This window comes from Lactuca sativa, chromosome 4 (genome assembly GCF_002870075.4).
Source record: "Lactuca sativa cultivar Salinas chromosome 4, Lsat_Salinas_v11, whole genome shotgun sequence".
Classification (NCBI taxonomy): domain Eukaryota; kingdom Viridiplantae; phylum Streptophyta; class Magnoliopsida; order Asterales; family Asteraceae; genus Lactuca; species Lactuca sativa.
The window spans coordinates 133,542,180-133,563,754 of record NC_056626.2 but is presented as its reverse complement, the minus strand read 5'-3'; the positions used below and the strand labels follow the sequence as shown (position 1 = coordinate 133,563,754).

The 21,575-nt window shown below is 38.5% G+C and overlaps 1 protein-coding gene across 1 annotated transcript; it reads left to right on the top strand.

Moving 5' to 3' along the window:
• The first annotated feature begins 17,385 nt into the window (after positions 1-17,385).
• Positions 17,386-20,952, top strand: LOC111877345 (4-coumarate--CoA ligase-like 9). Its single transcript, XM_023873865.3, has 6 exons — positions 17,386-18,544; positions 19,767-19,956; positions 20,050-20,195; positions 20,279-20,346; positions 20,466-20,568; positions 20,649-20,952. Exons 1-6 carry the CDS (start codon positions 17,519-17,521, stop codon positions 20,772-20,774), a joined length of 1,659 nt encoding a protein of 552 aa, XP_023729633.2. The 5' UTR covers positions 17,386-17,518; the 3' UTR covers positions 20,775-20,952.
• Positions 20,953-21,575: the final 623 nt, after the last annotated feature.

Below are 21,575 nucleotides of genomic sequence, written 5' to 3'. Positions count from 1 at the left end.
ATGGATTGTATCTCGTTGTCCATAGCCTTTTTCCATTTAGCAGCCCCAGGGTCTGCCATGGCTTCCGTGTAGCTATTAGGTTCATCCAAACTTACCAGTGTGCTATCACTGATAAGTGTATCACATTCCGCAGTAATATGGAAACCATAGTAATGATCAGGTGCATTCCTAACTCTCGTGGAACGCCTCAGAGGTACAGACTCTTCTGTCGGATCAACAGGAGTTTCCTCCTCAGGTTGATTGCTAGGGTTTGAGGTTCCTTCACCACTTGACTCTTGAATTTCTTCAAGGTCAATTTTCCTCTCACTATTTCCTTGGCTCATGAATTCTCTCTCACAAAAGACTCCTCTCCTTGCTACAAAGACCACATTATCACTACGTCTGTAGAAGAGGTAACCAAAGGATCTCTGTGGGTAGCCGATGAAAATACACCTCTTACTTCGAGGTTCGAGCTTATCGTGAGACTCGCGCCTCACAAAAGCCTCTCAACCCCAAATCTTGATGTGGTCCAGATTGGGAACTTTTCTGGTCCACATCTCATGAAGTGTTTTGGCAACTTTCTTTGTAGGGACTAGATTAAGGATATGGGCGGCAGTCTCTAAGGCATACCCCCAAAATGAGATTGGTAGCAAAGCTCGACTCATCATGGAACGAACCATATCCAACAAGGTTCAATTGCGCCTCTCAGTCACACCATTAAGTTGTGGTGTCCTGGGAGGTGTAAATTGTGAGATAATCCCACATTCCTTAAGATAGTCAAGGAACTATGTACTAAGATACTCACCACCTCGATCGGATCGTAGCATCTTAGTGTTCCTGTCCAACTGATTCTACACTTCCTTCTTGAACTCTTTGAATCTTTCAAAGGTCTCTGACTTATGCTTGATTAAGTAGACATATCCATATCTACTAAAATCATCAGTAAAAGTCACATAGAAGCGGTAAGCATCTCTTGTGGCGGTTTTGAAGGGTCCACACACATCAGTGTGTATGAGGTCCAACAAACCCTCACCCCTAGCACAAGTACCAGTGAAAGGCGACTTTGTCATTTTCCCAAGCAAACAAGATTCACAACTATCATCTGACTTTAGGTTAAACGACTCCAAGACTCCATCCTTTTGGAGTTGGCCTACACGTTTCCTGTTTACATGTCCAAGACGAAAATGCCATAAAGATGCTTTATTCAAGCTAGTGGAAGAATCGATACACAATACATTATTTCCTAGGTTATCAACAACCGACACAGTTTCATATAAACCATCACAAGGTAATGCTTTAAAATAAAAAACATTATTAAAGAAAGCATTAATACCACCACTATCATTATCAAATGAAAAGGTAAAACCTTGTTAGAACAAACCATGAAAGAAAATAATATTTCTCGTCATTTCATACAAGTAACAGCATTTATTCAAATCTAATACTAATCCACTACTTAGCAATAAATAATAAACTCCAATCTTGGTGACAGGTGAAGCTTTCCTATTCCCCATGATCAAGTTTATCTTCCCATGCTCCACATTCTCACTTCTTCTTAGTCCCTGCAAATCAATACATATGTGAATACCACATCCTATATCAAGGACCCAATAATTATAATTGGGTGAATTATTAGACAAAATAGTGTATGTACATGCATGGTTAGGTTTAACTTTCCCATCCTTCACATCTTCCTGGTACTTTGGGCAATTTCGCTTCTAGTGCGACTTTTCATGGCAATAGAAGCATTCAGCCTCTTTAGGGTTAGCAGAAGGAGTGACAAAACCTTTCTTGGTTCCACTTGAAGATGAACCATCAAGGGTCTTCCCCTTGGTGCCCTTCAAAGGGCTCTTCCTCTTCTTTCCTTTGCCTTGCCCGATTGCCAAGACAGGGGCCGCGGTAGGAGTAGGAGTGGTAACAACCGGCTTACCTTTAAGACTACTTTCTGCGGTCTTCAAAAGTACTTGAAGTTTGCTGAGTGTAACTTCCTCCTTGTTCATGTGTTATGTCATACGGAATTGACCATAACATGAAGGCAAGGAGTGCAAAATGATGTCTATTGTCAACTCCTCGGGGAAGTTCACATTCAGTTTCAGCAAACGGTCCACATACCTTTGCATTTTCTGCATGTGGCCCGTGATGGGTTCACCATCCTTCATTCGGGTTGTTATCATAGAGGAGATGATTTCATATCACTCTTGACGAGCACTCTGATGGTAGCGGTCAATCAAATCCTGACGCATCTCAAAAGGATAGTAGTCCGCATATGACTTTTGGAGCTCGTATGTCATAGTGGCCAACATGATACATGCCACCTTGGTAGCATCTCTTTCATGTGCCTGATATTCAGCGATCTCCTCAGGAGTAGCAGACGGCTCGATTCTTTAAGCTCCTTATCGAGGACATATTCTTTGTCCTCATACCTAGTGACCATCCTGATGTTCCTGATCCAATCCATAAAGTTTGATCCATCAAAGATGACTCTCCCACAAAGGTTCATGAGAGAGAAGGAGTCGTTAGGGTTTGAGCTAAAAACAACATTGGTGGAAGACATCTGAAAAGAAGAAAGACAAGTTTTGATTAGATATAAAAATAGTCCTTAATAAAACACCCAAATGTAATATTAAGGCTAGGACCCAACAAAATATTTTATAACTTAGAAGAGGGATGTCGTAATCCAAGCTATAAAATATTTGACGGTAGGTGAATGACGATTCACCAATTTCCACCATGAAAAATGAAATAAATTATTAGGTTTTAATTGGTTTTTGAAACTCCTAGATTCTTTGAGATTCATTGAACTCTTCAATGACATGCTTTAATCTCGAGTGTGCCATTCAGGTTTTGTGACTGGGATGCTGAGGATTAGAAAACAAGGTGTGAAGTAACCATGCAAATTACTTAGTACCCTTAATATTTACCCCTCAATCGATGTGTCGGTTAACCACACGCGCTCCACCGATACTATGATAAACATTAAGTTACCCTTTGCCTACCTTGTTAAGTCCAGGTTAGTGTGGCGGTTAACCACACATGCTCCACTAACGACTTAATCAAAGTGCAAAGTGTAATTTCATGGGTTAGCACCTTATTCACATTTTCCTAAAGTAACTAAGATTGGAAATTTATAAACGCCTCCTACTGTTAAATTTGAGATCGTTCGAGAATTAGCCAACAGAGTCTAAATGAAAGTTGTAGATTTTGATTTTACCTACGCGTGGATATAAAGAACGTCGAAAACGGAGCTCGTATGCGAGAGTTATGATTTTTCTAAGTTTGAAGGCTGATACGCGATAGGGGGTGACGTGGCACCACCAGAAGGTTGCCACATGCACCAACTCGGCGAGTAGGTCAGTCAGCACCCCTATAAATAGAGGTGTTGGGTTCCCTCATTCTCCACACCTTCAAACCTTACTTTCTCTCTCTAGTTTCTCTCTCTAAGCCTCCCTAACCCCCTAAAGCCTAGGGTAAACCCCCTAGCACCCGAAGGAAGCCCTGAGGCTCCCGGAGTCTCGAGAAAAGAGCCTTTCGGCTCGGGAACGCTGCTCCAGCGAAGCCCGGTTTTCGATAAAACCCGCTGTAAGTAAGCTATGCTTACCCTATCTTTAGTATAGCTTATGTTTTAATATAGTAACGTTATTAGGAACTTATAATGAGTATTTGGGCTATTATTATGAGTTACATCGAGTGTTATTTAACGATTATATAATAATAATAATAATAATAGCTAGAGTATTAATTTGTCGCGGTTATCGTTAGACTAAACCCTAGTGGTATTGATACTAGGTTTCGTCAAGGGATAATTGTTTTGAGAGTATCGAAGTGTTGTCCGAGTGACGAGTCACCACCTTATCAAGTAAGTGCATAGTTACTTTCATCTTACACATAGATATGAAGTATTTTATATAAACTACTTGCTATGTGTGCATATTATCTGAATACTTGTTGTCTATGCTGGATGAACGTTTTATACATGTTTTAAATGATTTAAACTGTATATGTATTTTATATCTACAAAATGTGTTGGGTAAAATATGGGTAGATGAAATAGTTGTTTTGTGATAACATGATGGAAGACATCAATGTTGTCAGTGATCCAGTCATCTAGTGGAGTATAGATGATGACCATGGATGATACTAGACAGTCCAGTGGAACGCTAGCAGGCTCGTAACTTGTAGGTGTTTTTGAACTAGGTGCTCATTAGGTATTTTTGAACTGAGTGTGTTCACTAGGTATCTTTGAACTGAGTGTGTTCACTACGTATCTTTGAACTGAGTGTGTTCACTAGGTATCCTTGAACTGAGTGTGTTCACTACGTATCTTTGAACTGAGTGTGTTCACTAGGTATTTTGAACTTAGTGTGTTCACTAGTTACTTTTGATTCTTAGGGTAGATCCTTAAGAGTAAAGAAGATAATGGAGATGGGTAATTGGGTTGATTGTTTGATTGTTTGAACATAATAATTATATTATTGTGGGTTGAAAACTCTATGTACTCACCAGGTTTCCCAACCTGACCCACTCAGTTTATTTATATCACAGGTGTTGATATGAAGGCACATTATACTGAGAGATTTAAAGAGATGTAGATCACTAGTGTAAATAAATGTAAGTTCTGTTTATGCTTATGTTTCTGTATTAACGATGACATCCCAAACGTTTTAAAATGAATAAAATACGTTTCTTCGAAAATGTTTTAATAACGTATTTATCGTGTTTTTCTGGGAACAAATTCCACAACATTTTTATTAAAAGAAGTACTCTGATTTTTATAAAGCATAAACAAAATCGGTGTTTTCTGGCCGTGAAAATGGGGATGTCACAGTTGGTATCAGAGCATTAGTTTAAGCGAACTAGGAATATGGATTTATTTCTAGACTTAAACTTAGAATGCTATGCAATAATTGTGAGGTGTGAGCACTAGATTATTTTAGGGATTGTGCCTAAAATGCTTTTATGTGCTAAATGCTTGTGCCTGATATGCTGTTATTTGTTCGGATCTATGGTCTATTGCCGACCGGATCTGGAAATTTTATGTGCTTAGGTTTCTAAATGTTTAATTACGATATTAGAACTGGCATGTAACTTTTTGGATTAATTAGGAAGATTACACGTCTAAATCTTCTCTATCTATATTCTCGTCTTGATGCGCTGAATGCATGCTTCCGTGAAAATAACGTCATGGTGAAGACTCATAGAGAATTGAGTAAATAGAGGAAATTAAAAGGCTTATGATAGTGAATGACACCTATCGGAAGATATCGTAAGAGGGGTATCTTGTCTTTAGAATATGTCAGAGAGTACGTTTAGAGGAATACGGCATGTCCGAAGTACACCTTCAATTAGTGGGATGAAGTAACAATCGGTGTGATTCCCGAAGTTGCCCTATCATTTAGCATGTCCATCACCAACCAAGTTGAAGCAGAATTGATGATTGAAGATACACGTGGAAGAAGTCCTAGTAGAGTCTAGGGAAAATTATATGATTGTTTGGACACATTTGTGTTAAAATTGTTTTTGTGATAATAACTTGGAGAACTGTGAGACAATACTTGAGACGAGTATGAGTAGGTGTGAATGGTAGTAGAGGCCTATACTACCGGAAGCACAGGACTCACACTTGGACCAGGGAAAGTCGCAAGGTTACCAAGAAGCTAGTAATTGATTTCGTTTTATTCAAGTATGTCGTTACCAATGTTTCGGTAATGACTAAGAAGATTGTTGTTATTCTGACCCTAGTAGTCATGTCACATTGAGTCCGACTACGATGAGTAGGTTACGTGGTTCAGAGAACCAAGTTTGATGTAGCGTCCGACTTAAACCAAACGATTGAAATCAAAGCGATCAATAGAAGTATCGCGCTCGTTGTTAAAGAAGTTGGTAGCTAGAAACGCTACATGTTAAAATGTGATTATATCACTTTAGACCATGAAAGAAGGCATATTCCATTTCAGAATTTGACTCTAAGAGACCTGAGTCTAAGCGTTGCTATATACGGTGATAGGTCATTAGAATATGACACATCGGTCAATTGTACTAATCAAATTTACCTATCCTAAGTTTGTTAAGAAGAAGAAGGAGTCTCTGATAAAGAATGAGTTTGTGACACGAAGGTCATGATTGAAAGTCTAACGAGCAAGTGCAAGATCGAGCACCGCCTACAGTCAAGGTGTCCAAGAGTTAGATACTCATTCGAAGAAATAAGGAGGTTACGATTATTACCTAGGATGAAGAGGTGACGTACGGAGTCATTATACGAGCCATGTTTTGTTGATGATTCCGGGACGTAATCATCCTAAGGGGGAGATAATTGTAACGCCCGTAGATCCGGGCTAGTCAATTTAGAGGCAATAAGGGTCGAAAACGACTTTTCGACAAATGATTATTTAGAATAAATAATCTTAACCAAGTTGTAGTATATGTTACAAGGTTTCCGTACATATAAAGTGATGGGTTTTGGTCATAAGACATCCTATGTGCTCATACAAACCCTAATGCTTGGATCTAGGTTTCTCTATTGTACATGCTTTGAATCCAAGACTATAAACCCTAATTCTAGCATACAAGTAATCATATTAGATATTAGAATAGGTTTATAATGTTACCTTGATTGTTATGTAGCAATAACAATCCCAATTACTCCTTGAACTGACTTTGGAAGGCTTAGAGTCACAAGTGTCACTCTTCTAATGGCTTACAAACACCATAAGCAAGAGGATGAACAGGAGAGAGGATGGAGGCTGCCCAAAACGTGTTCTAACCCTAGAAAAGAAGTTCTCCTCGTTTTTGAGCCTTAAGGGTTCTATATATAGTGAGGCTATTAGGGTTATCTAACAAGGAAACCCTAATTTGGTTGCTTAAGCCCTAAGTAACCCATAAGAATTCATCCACCTCTTGATTTAAGACAATCCATGGCCCAAATTGCAATTATCTTATAATTACAATTCCAGTCCCTTAAGTTTAATTAATCTCTTTTAGTCACAAAACTAATTACCAATTAATTATTGACTAATATTAATTAAACAATATGATTTCTCCTTTAATATATTATTCTCATAATATTTTAATAAATCATATTTAATCCTTTCTCTCCATAATTCATCCTATCAAGTTGCTTTGGTGAAGGCAACCCAAAAGGACTATGCACCCATCGGGTCAAGTACATACCAAAATAGTTATGGACTTAGACACTAATCCAACATAAAGAACGTCGAAATCCGAGTTATAACGAAGAAGTTATGACCCGCCGAAGTTTTACGGCAAAACCAGCACGGCACCGGGAGACGTAAATAGTGAATTTACGATGGAGGAATTTTTAGCCTTAGTGATCTAAACGAAAGTCGTAGAATATGTTAAACCGAGAAAATCCATAAAAAGAACGCCCAAATCTGACTTCGTATGAAGAAGTTATGATTTTTCTAAGATTCGACTTAGCAGTGTACAACCCGAAACTCGAATTTTAGTTCGAGCGGTTTTTCGCTTACGCGACCTAAATGAGAGTTGGAGATATCATTAATAGGAACTCAACGGTAAAAAGATGGACGAAAACGGAGTTCGTATGAAGGAGTTACGAATTATTCGCGGTCATTTAACAGTCTAAACGCCTCCTACTGTTAAATTTGAGATCGGTCGAGAATTAGCCGGCGGAGTCTAAATGAAATTTGTAGATTTTGATTTTACCTACGCGTGGATATAAAGAACGTCGAAAATATAGATCGTATGCGAGAGTTATGATTTTTCTAAGTTTGAAGGCTGATACGCGATAGGGTGTGACGTGGCACCACCAGAATTGGACATGTGGCACCACCAAAAGGTTGCCACATGCACCAACTCGGCGAGTAGGTCAGTCAGCACCCCTATAAATAGAGGTGTCGGGTTCCCTCATTCTTCACACCTTCAAACCTTACTTTCTCTCTCTAAGCCTCCCTAACCCCCTAAAGCCTAAGGTAAACCCCCAAGCACCCGAAGGACGCCCCAAGGCTCCTAGAGTCTCGAGAAAAGAGCCTTTTGGCTCAGGAACGCTGCTCCATCGAAGCCCGGTTTTCGAGAAAACCCGCTGTAAGTGAGCTATGCCTACCCTATCTTTAGTATAGCTTATGTTTTAATATAGTAACGTTATTAGGAACTTATAATGAGTATTTGGGCTATTATTATGAGTTATATTGAGTGTTATTTAACGATTATATAATAATAATAATAATAGCTAGACTATTAATTTGTTGCGGTTATCGTTAGACTAAACCCTAGTGGTATTGATACTAGGTTTCGTCAAGGGATAATTGTTTTGAGAGTATCGAAGTGCTGTCCGAGTGACGAGTCACCACCTTCTCAAGTGAGTGCATAGTTACTTTCATCTTACACATAGATATGAAGTATTTTATATAAACTACTTGCTATGTGTGCATATTATCTGAATACTTGCTGTCTATGCTGGATGAACGCTTTATACATGTTTTAAATGATTTAAATTGTATTTATATCTACAAAATGTGTTGGGTAAAACATGGGTAGATGAAATAGTTGTTTTGTGATAACACGATGGAAGACATCAATGTTGTCAGTGATCCAGTCATCTAGTGGAGTATAGATGATGACAATGGACGATACTAGACAGTCCGGTGGAACGCTAGCAGGCTCGTAACCAGTAGGTGTTTTTGAACTAGGTGCTCATTAGGTATTTTTGAACTGAGTGTGTTCACTAGGTATCTTTGAACTGAGTGTGCTCACTAAGTATCTTTGAACTGAGTGTGTTCACTAGGTATCCTTGAACTGAGTGTGTTCACTACGTATCTTTAAACTGAGTGTGTTCACTAGGTATTTTGAACTAAGTGTGTTCATTAGTTACTTTTGGGCTAAGTGTTTACCAGATGTCTGGACTACGTGTTCACTAGTTGTAATCTATAAGCTTTGGTAACGATGGACTTCGTGTCGATTCCTTAGGATGATCCTTAGGAATGTATGAATGAGGATTGGTTGATTCTTAGGGTAGATCTTTAAGAGTAAAGAAGATAATGGGGATGGGTAATTGGGTTGATTGTTTGATTGTTTGAACATAATAATTATATTGTTGTGGGTTGAAAACCCTATGTACTCACCAGGTTTGCCAACCTGACCCAATCAGTTTATTTATATCACAGGTGTTGATATGAAGGCACATTACACTAAGAGATTTAAAGAGATGTAGATCACTAGTGTAAATAAATGTAAGTTCTGTTTATGCTTATGTTTATGTATTAACGATGACATCCTAAACGTTTTAAAATGAATAAAATATGTTTCTTCGAAAATGTATTAATAGCGTATTTATCGTGTTTTTCTGGGAACAAATTCCGCAACATTTTTATTAAAAGAAGTACTTTGATTTTTATAAAGCATAAACAAAATCGGTCTTTTCTGGCCGTGAAAATGGGGATGTCACATTATGTAACCTATGTGTTTCTTTAATGGTCTTTAAAAGTGTGACTTTTGGTAATCCATAACTTGAGGAAAAATTATGGATTCCATTTTAAACACATAATTGATCAAGAATTAATCATTAACAATTTAGCAAGTAATTCCAATGATCTAACAATAACTCATAAGAACATGAATATCATATCAAAATTTCAAGAATCATATGAACACATATAAAACATGGAATTTTGATATTAGCCATTGTAAATGGATTAGCATAACCATTACACCATCTAAAACAAGTTTTAAAACACCAAAACAGTTTAGAGTAATGTTTCTAGTCCATTTCCAGCAGCAAAAGTCGAAAAACTGCATTCTGGGGCTCCTACTCGTCGAGTGCAAGAACCTACTCGACGAGTAGGATGAGTTTACTCATGGACTCGTTGATTCCCCCCATGGAATCGGCGAGTTCATGCTGCAAAGTGCAGAAAAACTGAGTTTTTTTCACAATTTTGCATCAAGTATCAAACAAACAAGCCTAGGCTCTGATATCACTGTAGGGTTTTGAGCATTTTAACACTCCTATGGTGTACATGCAACCCTAGAACCTTGGATCTATGTTTTATCTATGATACATGCAAATTTGTTTTTCTAAGGTTCATAACCTATCTAGCATACATAGGAAACTTTTAAACATAAAAGATAGTAAGAAATACATACCTTTAGTTGCTTGAATTCCTTGAGAACCTTGTGAGCCTAGAACCTCAAGTGTGATGCCTCAAATGTCTCACACAACACCAAATACACTTGGAATAACCTTGAGGGAAATATAACACTTCTAAAATCGGCTATGCCCTCTTGTTTTCACTAGTGCCGATTTTTGTTGGTCACATATTCCTTTTATAATGTGTCATAAGTAGGGTTACAACATGTAAACCCTAACTTGACATGGCTCTTGATTTCCATGATCCATGGGTTCAAAAACACCATGGAGCATCCTATGGGTTTTATCCCAACTTGATAATCCTTGGAGCATTAGCCCACTATACAAGTATGGGTGATTTACACAATCAACCCATATATTTAATTAGTCTTCTTTTGATCACTTAATTAATTCCAAATTAATTCTTGACCAATACTAATTAAATAATATTATTAATATATTAGAACTTATAATATATTAATAAACCTTAAATGTTATTTCTCTCATTTTAGTCTATCCAAATGCATGATGCCGTGCAACCCAAATGAACCATGTTGGTCGGGTCAAGTACATTCCAGAAATAGTTATGAACTTAGACACCTAATCCAACAAGTTAATCATAGAGGTTCTGGCTCTGGTTCTGGTTCAGGTTCTAGCTCCAGAACAGAGCTGATTGATGAGCGTTTGTGCGGGCTCATTTCGTCTGAGGTTACTTGCGGTATCTTGGATGTTACCATTGTGTTGTTCGGTACCATCAAGAAAGGGATTATGGAGCTTGTGGATGAGAGGCTCAGGACCTTTCGAGATGAGATTGTTGTGCGTCAGATAGGAGATTGAGCTCCTTCATTATGGGAGTTCAAGGGTTGTGGAGCTCCTGAGTTCTTTTGGGCTAAGGACCCTGTTGTTAGCCGACGTTGGATCGCTGACATGGAGAATGCCCAGCTGGCGAGTTTTTGCCCTGAGGGGGAAAAGGTAGGATTTGCATCCTGCCTGCTGAGGGCCTAAGCACGAGACTTGTGGGAGGAGGTTAGTTGAGCAATTGGTTCAACGGAAGTAACAGTCATGACCCGAGAGGATTTTGTCCAAGTATTTCAGAGGGAGTTCGCACTAGCTATTGATGTACAACAGCTAGCAAGATAGTTCTAGAACCTGCGTCGAACTAATGATATTGTTGCGGAGATTAGTGCCAAATTTAGGAAGAGGGCTTTGTTGGTCCCGCAGTATGCTGCAGATGAGGAGATGAGGAATACGAGATACCATGACATGTTGAGAGAGGATATCAGGGATTTCGTGAGATTTTCAGGGTGCTAGACCCTAAATGATATGATCGAGAAGTCCTGTGAACAGGAGATTGAGTTGGATCTTCGGACAAAGCGGAAGTCGGAGCAGGTTCAGACAGCGGTGGGCGAGGCTAATAGGCCTAATACATCTGATTCATGTGACAGAGGGCCGCAGGGCCATAGCCACTGCAGAAAGTCACACGGTGGGGCGTGTCGAGTATCGGGTTCAGCATGTTTTGGTTGTGGCCAATCGGGCCACATGAGTAGGGATCGCCTCAGGAGTGCTTGTATTTTCTTTCATTGCAATTAGACCAGCCATAAAAAGTCCAATTGTCTGAGCTTGTCATGGAGAGCAGTGGCAGCGCCTGCGCCAGCCACATTGAGGATTACTGATGGCTATCAAGGTAAGGTGGAGGCTCCTGTGGTGAAGAGCAAGGTCTTTCAGCTGACCATTGATAAGGTCCGCGCAACGCCGAATGTTGTTACTGGTATGTGACTTATTCCAATCTTTTATTGCTTTCCTTATTCATGCTTATGACTATTTTGATCTTGTATAGGGACCTTTTTTGTCAATGGTATGACGGCTCTTGTCCTGTTTAATTCAGGTGCTACCCGATCCTTTGTATTTCTTCACTTAGCAAGAAGTTTTTCAATGCTCCCGGGACTTTGGATTCCCCTCTAGAGGTTGAGATTGTGGATGATCGTACTTTGAGTGATTTGAGGATTCATCACGGGTGCGTCCTGAATCTGTTTAGTAAGAGATACTCTATTGATTTGGTGTCTATTCCCTTGAAAGGATCGAAGGTTATCATCGGGATGGATTAGTTGGGCCAAAATGGGGCTATGATTGATTGCAAGCGGTAATTGGTGAGATTTTACACCCCAAGTGTGAGAGAATTGTTTAATCCTTGGCGAGAGAGCTTTGGGTTGAGGGTACGACGGAGTTGAGTGGGGTGCCCATTGTTCAGGATTTCCTCGATGTGTTTCCTGAGGACTTACCAGGAGTGCCTCCTGAGAGACAAGTGGAGTTTCAAATAGATCTGGTTCCTGGTGAGGCTCCGATAGCCAATGGTCATATCGTCTGGCACCACCAGAGATGCAAGAGTTGTCTACGTAGCTTCAAGAACTACTAGACAAGGGCTTTATCCGTCTAAGTAGCTCTATATGGGGAGCACATATTTTGTTTGTGAAAAAGAAGGACATTTCACACAGAATGTGCATTGATTACCAGGAGTTTAATAAGCTAACAGTGAAGAATCGTTACCCACTTTCGAGGATTAGTGTTTTGTTTGATCAGCTTTAGGGTGCATCTTGGTTTTCCAAGATTGATTTGTGATCAGAGTACCATCAGATAAGGGTCAGGGATGAAGATGTATAGAAGACAACCTTCAGGACTTGTTATGGCCATTACGAGTTCATGGTAATGTCATTCGGGCTCACCAATTCCCCAGCAGCGTTCATAGATCTCATGAACCGAGTCTGTAGACCGATGCCGGATCGGTATGTGATTGTATTTATTGATGATATTCTGGTCTACTCCAAGACCAAGGAGCAGCACGAGTGACATTTGCGAGAGGTGTTGGAGACCCTTAGAAGGGAGAGGGTTTATGCCAAATTCTCCAAATGTGATTTTTGGTTGCGTGAGGTGCAGTTCCTGTGGCACATTGTCAACTAGAAGGGTATCTTGGTCGACCAAACCAAGATCGAGACCGTGATGCGATCGAAGGTTCCGAGGACTGCATCTGAGATTAGGAATTTCCTAGGCCTCACAGGGTATTATCGGAGATTTATCCATGATTTCTCCAAGATTGCAGTGCCTTTAACCAGTTTGCAAAGAAGAATGTGACTTTTTGGTGGGGGCCTGATCAACAATTGGCTTTTGAGACTCTGAGGCAGAGATTGTGCGAGGCCTTGATTATCGTGCTTCCTGAGGGTTTAGATGATTTTGTGGTTTATTGTGTTGCCTCTATTTTGGGTTTAGGAGCTTTTCTTATGTAGAGGGGTCACGTGATTGCTTATGCTTCGAGGTAACTGAAGCCTCATGAGGCGAACTACCTTATGCATGATTCAGAGTTGGGGCCTTGGTTTTTACCCTCAATATTTGGAGACATCATCTATATGGGGTTCAATGTACTATCTACACTGACTAAAAGAGTTTGAGGTACTTGATGGACCAGCCAAATATGAATATGCAGTAGTGGAGATGGTTGGATGTGGTAAAGGATTATGATTATGATATCTTGTACCACCCTATGAAGGCTAATGTGGTGGCCGATGCTTTAAGTCGCAAGGTCGTGAGTTCTTCTATCATAGATATATGCTTGAGGATGCTTGTCACTTCGCCTTTGTTGGATTTAATCAAGAAGGCTCGGGTGGAGGGATTGAAAAAGGAGAATTAGAAGGTCGAGCGAATCAGGGGATAGATTCCATTATTTGTCAGAGATAGTCGGGGGTTGTTGACTCAGTGTGGTAGAGTTTGGGTTCCGAAATTAGGTGGGGTGAGACAAACATTTATGGAGGAGGCACATCAATCAAAATTTTATATCCATCCGAGGGCCACGAAGATGTATATGGATCTAAGGTTGAGCTATTGGTGGCCCTGTATGAAGAGGGAGATAGCTTGGTTTGTTGAGCGGTGCTTGACTTGCAGGAAAGTCAAGGACGAGCATCAAAGACCCCACGTCAAGATGCAACCCTTACCCATCCCCATGTGGAAGTAGGAAGAGATTACCATGGATTTCATCACAAAATTACCAAGGACGACACGCGGTGTTGATTCTATCTGGGTCATTATTGATAGATTGACCAAGAGTTCGCATTTCATACTGATTGTTGAGAGCATATCCTCAGAGAAGTTAGCTGACATCTGTGTTCAAGTAGTGGTAGTTCGGCACGGGGTGCCAGTTTCGGACCGGGATGTTCGCTTTACCTCCAGATTTTAGAGGAAGTTTCATGAGGAGTTTGGGTACTCAGCTGAATTTTAGTACAACATACCATCCCTAGAATGGCGACCAAATCAAACGGACGATCCAGACACTTGAAGATATGCTCTGGGCTTGTATGTTAGATTTTGGGGGGAGTTAGGATACTTACCTTCCATTGGCAGAGTTCTCCTACAACAATAGTTATCATGCTAGTGTTGACAGACTGCCATTTGAGATGTTGTATGGAAGAAGGTGTAGGACCCCAGTTTGTTGGGGGGGGGGAGGTCGTGCATCGGGTCATGGGGAGTACAGAGGTTGTACTCAAGACTACTGAGTTGATTCAACAGGTGCGCGACAGGTTGCGAGTCGTGCAAATCCAGCAGAAGAGTTATGCAGATCAGTGACTTTCGGACCTCGAGTTTCAGGTAGGATACTTGGTGCTTCTGAAGGTGTCATCTGATTTCGGAAGCGGGGCAAGTTGGGCCCCAGATTCATTGGACCTTTCATGATTTCGGCCCGATGGGCAACGTTGTATACTGGCTGGATTTGCTTGATGAGCTCAGCCGAATCCATAACACCTTCCATGTGTCTCAGCTTCGGAAGTGTGTGGTCAATGAGTCCGCAGTTGTTCCTCTGGACGATATTCAGGTTGATGATCACCTGAATTATATGGAGAGAACGGTGACGATCTTAGATCGAAAGATGAAGGCCCTACGTAACAAATAAGTGTCACTGGTCAAGGTCCAATGGCAAAATCGGAAGGATTCCGAATGGACATGGAGCCTGAGGCGGAGATGCGAGAGCACTACCCTGATTTATTCACGGCAACAGACTTTGAGGACGAATTCTAGTTCAAGTGGGGGAGAGCTGTAACATCTAATTTTTCAGGTATTCGCTTTTGACCCTTAAGTTAAGATTTCTTTGCAAGATTGGTCTCGGATGACATTTTTGTAATAATGGGTGCAACTTGGTACACTGGGTGTACACCTTGTACGCTGGGCATACCTGGCCCCGTGCTTGTACGTTGAGCGTACACTGGTATGTAGGGCGTACGCTATTTGGACCAAACCCTAATATTAGGGGTTTGTGCAGTATATAAGCATCATTATAGTCCCAAAACCCTTCCTCTTATCAGCCTCCATCCCAAAATCGACCCTTCTTCCAAACCCTAACAAATTTTGAGCATTTTAAGTGAATTGTAGGCTTTTTTGGTTGTGAAGGAAGATCATCAAGGAAGTGGCTTTGCTCTCAAGACTTTGGATCCAACAAGTGGAAGAGACTACAAAGCAGAGGCTGATAGCATGGAGTCCCTAAGAATAGCTAGGCTTGACAAAAACTTAGGTTGACATTTCGAAGGATTCAACGCAAGGGAATGCACAACCGGGAGATCATTTTTTGCTTTACATTCTTGAGATTTCGCATGGAGTTCGGTAAAGATGAAGAGTATCGTACCAAACACCAACTTAATTCAAAGTTTCGAGAAATATTGAAAGTCTTTTAAAAAATGAACGGGTTGTACAACAACCTAAAAACCCAAAGGAAAAACGGTCAGGGAGATGAAGAAATTATTCAAGAGGCTTTTCATTTTTTTCGCGAGGATACGATAAACACATTCAATTTTAACAAGTCTTGGAAATTGTTAATTCTTAGTCCAAGGTGGACAAAATACGAACAAGACTTTATACTAAAAAAGGACAATCAAAAAGAGCAAAAATGGGCTCCAGCGGATACACAACTTCTTCTAATGCTCGTGTTGGGCTAGATTTAAATGAGGATGACGAACTCAAGCTAGAGGAAATTATCCGGTCAATGGGTAGGGACAAAGCAAAATAGAAGGGGAAGGGATTTCTTCTAATGCATCAGATTTCAGCATGGATGCGGACAAAATGCGGAAAATGACAACGACATTTGGTCAATACAATCTGAATTTTACTAAATGTTTGGCATTCGACAAAGAAAAAAAAGCAAAAAAAGAAGGAGCACGAGGAAATGCAAGAAATGGACGATGTGAAGTTCTTGATGGAAAACACTGATCATTTTTCGGGATCGGCCATCGAGCTAGTTTTGAAGAAGGAGAGTATCATGAAAAAAGTATTTTTACTTTAAATAAGGAAAGTATTTTTATTATTTAATTTTTAAGTTTATCAATCATTTTTAAGGAGTTATATTTATTTTTTGAATTATAAATCTTAAAAATCAATAATTTTTTATTTAAAAACAAAATAAAAATAAAAGATAGTTAAAAGTGATCATTTTTTGTTTTTTTTTTTTTTGTGAATGAAAGATGAACGAATGAATAACTGATGTAACATTCAAAAAATGAAAGGTGAAAGATAAGGTATATCTTCCATTTTAACCATCTATGATGACAAGTTATAGTAATGTTTTAAAAATCGGTTTGAGCCGGCCGGTCGAACCGGTTGGATCGGGAACCAGGGAAGGGAACTGTTCAACTATTATCGGTTTTATATCTATTTCTGAACCGGAACGAACCGGTCGTTTTTTACAAAACTCTGGTTGAACTGGTAAAATTAAATCGGTCGAACCAGTTAAATTAAATAAAAACACATAAAATTGAAATATTATGCATAATAAACTTTTACGGTTTTTTCACATCTATTAAGATTTTTTTTGAATAAAAACACATGATAAATGTTATAAAGTTTTTTTATGCGTTTGTATTTATATAAGACTTTTTTTTAATATATATGGATTGATGTAAAACTTATGGTTATATGTTATTTTAATGTATTTATTGATTTATAATTTATTTTCATGTGTATTTTTAATGTTTAAACTTGTGGACATTAACTTCTTAATTTATGTATGTATATATGTGTAGGAAAATACGAAAAAATATAAAAATATAAAAATCAGTTTACTCGACGGTTGAATTGAAGTCACCATGTCGGTTCAACTTAAAAAACCGGGGGGTTATAGAATAATAATATAAAAAACTAAAAAAAAAACCCTTTCGAATTTATCGTATTTAAAAATGATTTTAATAAAATTATAGTTTTTAACGAACTTTATGGCTGGTGTCAATAAGTTTAGTTCTTTTGTTCAAATGTGGTTATATATTTTTCTAAATTAATAGTATTTTATTTATTTTTTTGTTGGAACGTGGTTTATATTATTTTCTCATAAATGTCGTAATTTTGTTTTTGAAGTGAACAAATCAAAACCGGTATTTTCTGCACTGTGTATCTGATTTTTCTGACTATTCTCACAAGATTTCCATGGCGGATGCGAGCTCTGTGAATCCCCAAAATGGGTTTTGTTCAAAGACAAAGGTCTTCCACAGCCTCCGGTCACCGGCACCTCTGCCTCCTCCTTCACAACCCCTCTCCATCACCGACTACGCCATCTCCCTCCTTCGATCGGACCCCGCATTTTCGCCCTCCACAACTCATTTCCTAATCGACTCCGCCACCGGCCACCGTCTCTCCTACACTGACTTCATCCGTCAATTCCAGTCCCTCTCCGCCGCGCTCGTAAATAAATTTCCTACCCTTGCCAAAAACCAAGTCGCCTTGATCTTATCTCCAACCTCCATCCACATTCCTGTCCTCTATTTCTCTCTTCTATCCATCGGCGTCACCGTCTCTCCCGTCAATCCGCTTTCCACCAAATCGGAGCTAACCGACCTTGTTGGACTCAGTAACCCTGTAATCGCCTTCGCCACATCGTCCGTCGCTTCTAAACTCCCGTCTTCATTCCCTCTAGGCACAATCATCATCGATTCTCCTCAGTTCCTTTCAATGTTACAAAATCCACACTCTAATTTCAGTTCTCAGCTAGTTAAGCAGTCCGATACGGCGGGGATACTTTACTCATCCGGCACAACCGGACGAATCAAGGGGGTCGAGTTAACCCACAGGAATTTCATCGCCATAACATCCGCCGCACACAATAACAGATTCATGAAAGACGGGAATGCCCCTCATGAACACCCGGTGTCGTTGTTTCCCTTGCCTCTATTTCACGTTTTCGGATTTTTTATGCTGATCAGGGCGGCATCGGTTGGCGAGACGCTGGTTCTCATGGAGAGATTTGATTTCGAGAACATGTTGAAGGCGGTGGAGAAATATAAGGTCACGTACATGCCTGTCTCACCACCGCTTGTGGTGGCAATGGCGAAATCCGACCTTGTTCCCAAATACGACCTCAGCTCGCTTCTGTTGATCGGATGCGGTGGCGCTCCGCTCGGAAAAGAAGTCGCGAAAAGCTTCTCGGCGAGGTTTCCCAATGTCGATGTTGTCCAGGTATTGCCTGTCACGCGCCTTTGTTGCGCGTGTTGCTATTGAGTCCTTAATCATTTATTAACGTCGCTGTCATCATAAAAAAAAAAAGTAACTATTTTGTTTGAGCTTCTGTGGCATAAGGCGTCGGCTAACGTTAATCGTAGATATCTTGTGTTCTGTGTTTCGGTAGATTGATTTTGATTTGGATATGAACAGGTTAAATCTACAAGATACCAACTTTTAGAAAAATCTTAAATTTAAAAGTCTCTTTTTTTAAGAATTTTTATATAAAAGTTAAGAAACTTTATTTTGGGTTTTCTGTCAGGAGGGTAGTTTGGGTATTTTATATATAACTGAACTTATTTTCATGTTATATGCCCGATTCAAGTTTTACTTAAAGTAAATGGATATTTATAAACTATAGTACTTACAGTATCGTTTTGGAGTTTTTATGTAATTTACACCTACATTTGCTGAATACTCTACACAAATAAAAGCTACTGGCTACCAAACATACTCAAAATAACCATTAGGAACTTCTTAAAATAGTAAAAGTTGCTCTAGTTTGGTGTATTAAACCTTTTTTTTTTTTTTTTTGTAATTTACCATGCATAATGGTTTGTTTGTTACAAAACTATAAGTAGATGGTTAGGAACTAACTTTTTGAACAGAACACACAAAAAATGATATTTTTTAATATAATAATGTGACAAAAGAAATATTTCAAAGTTTGGCTTTTGAGTATTTAAGTGTTACGTATTTGTAAATCTAACCACGTGAATGTTTGAAGACTGACAAGTAATCTGACTTTATGTCAGAGTTAATTTTGAAAAATTGAATTGTTCAGAATATGTAGCCATATAACAAAACAACCTTTTATGGAACCAATTATTTATTATTTGTGTCCAAATTTAGTAGAACATATCGACATACAATGTGAAAGTTTGGAATAAATTTCAAAAAAAAAAAAAGCTTACCTACCGAAAGTGATATATCATTTCTAAAGTAATAAAATTCATGTTTAAGTTTGGTCCATTTGGGGATAATAGGCCCATAACTTAATAATGGTGGATATAAAAGATGAGAGGGAGACCCCTACCCTTTTGGCTAACCTTCCTATTTTCGAAACAATTAAAACGGAAAAAAAAAAATACAAATTCTATTTAAAATATTACGTGCATTTATTTATTTTGAATAAATTGAAGAAGTTGGTATTTATAGAGTGTGGTGAATGTGTATGAAGGGATACGGTATGACCGAGACTGGGGGAGGGGTTACAGGAATGAACGGTCCAGATGAATGTGAACATCACGGATCTGCAGGTCGTTTATCTCCAAATGTAGAGGCCAAGATTGTTGATCCTGAAACTGGTGAGGCTTTATCTCCTATGCAACAAGGCGAATTGTGGCTACGTGGGCCCATGGTCATGAAAGGTGATATGTAAACAAACCTTTAAAGCCATAAATGTGTCATTAAAACGTAGTCTTTTCATTTTATATTTTTTTTTAACAAGAGGAATGAAACAGGTTATGTTAGAAATAAAGAAGCAAGTGTTGCTACTTTGGATTCTGAAGGGTGGTTAAAGACGGGTGACCTTTGTTACTTTGATTCAGATGGTTTCCTTTATATTGTTGATCGATTAAAAGAATTAATTAAGTATAAGGCTTATCAGGTGATCTCTTGCTTCAAACTCCAAATACATATTTTTTTTATTTATGATGATAATAATTAATTAATGGAAAAACAAAATTGCAGGTTGCACCAGCTGAATTGGAGCGATACCTTCAAGCAATTCCAGAAGTTGCAGATGCTGCTGTAATTCCGTAAGTACTAAATAGCAACATACTTCCATTGATTTGTTTATTACAACATTTATTGTTTTATTTATTTATTAAAAAAAAAAAAAAAAAAAAAAAAAAAAAAAAAAAAAAAAAAAAATCAGATATCCAGATGAAGAAGCTGGAGAGATTCCCATGGCATATATAGTGAGAAGACCTGGAAGCAAAATCAATGAAGCCCAAATCATGGAGATAATTGCAAAACAGGTATGTTTAATGTTTTACTTCAACGAATAAATTTTGTAATAAAATATTAAACAGTGTTTGTATTGTTTTGATGTGTTCAGGTATCACCATACAAAAAGATTAGAAAAGTTGCATTTATAAATACAATTCCAAAAACGCCAGCTGGAAAGATATTGAGAAGGGAATTGGTTAAGCATGCTCTATCAACAGCTTCATCTAAACTATGATAAACCAGTTTTTTTTTTTTTTTTCATGGAAACACAAATGGGACAGGTTTAATTACAGTTGGTTTATGAGTGGGTATATATATACCTAAAGGTTAGGCTACAATTTACTGCATGAAGTAATTGTTTTATCGTAAGTTTTTACTAACATATTAAGATCTATATCAGTTTACTTTTTAAATTGGGGTTCAATGCGTTTTAAAGAATCTTGTTCGTAATCTTAGAATCCAGTATCTTTGATTGTTTAATTTGAATTTTCCAATTTATGATGCAACTTAAAGGATCATGATCGATGATGGATTTGTAACTATGTTAATAGCATAATGTATATATGATGATACATAAAAAAAAGTTGAGGTACAAGGTGTGTTTAGAAATGTTAATATGGTTAGTTATAGTCTTATAAATATAAAAGAAACTTCCACGAGAACAAGTTAATTGAATATTGAAGAAAAATACATTCTGAAGACAAAGTGATTTTGCATGTATTTTAATTGTGTCACCATTTTTGTTCAAATTGTGACACCAAGCTGGAGCCACCACTTGTAAATGCCGTCCAAAGATAGGCGGTATCCAGTATAGTCAAATGGTAAGGCATCTGTTTTGTTTTGTTTTGTTTTGGTGGATCATATTTTTATTTATACAAACAAAACAGAGAATATAACTATGTAAGCAAAGTATATAAAACGCTATAATCAAACCACAATGATCAGGTCGATCACATTGATCTTAACATGGAATCCGTCCATGATTTAAAATACCAATATATATATCCGGTAAAAAAAAAAAAAATTTGATAGGAAG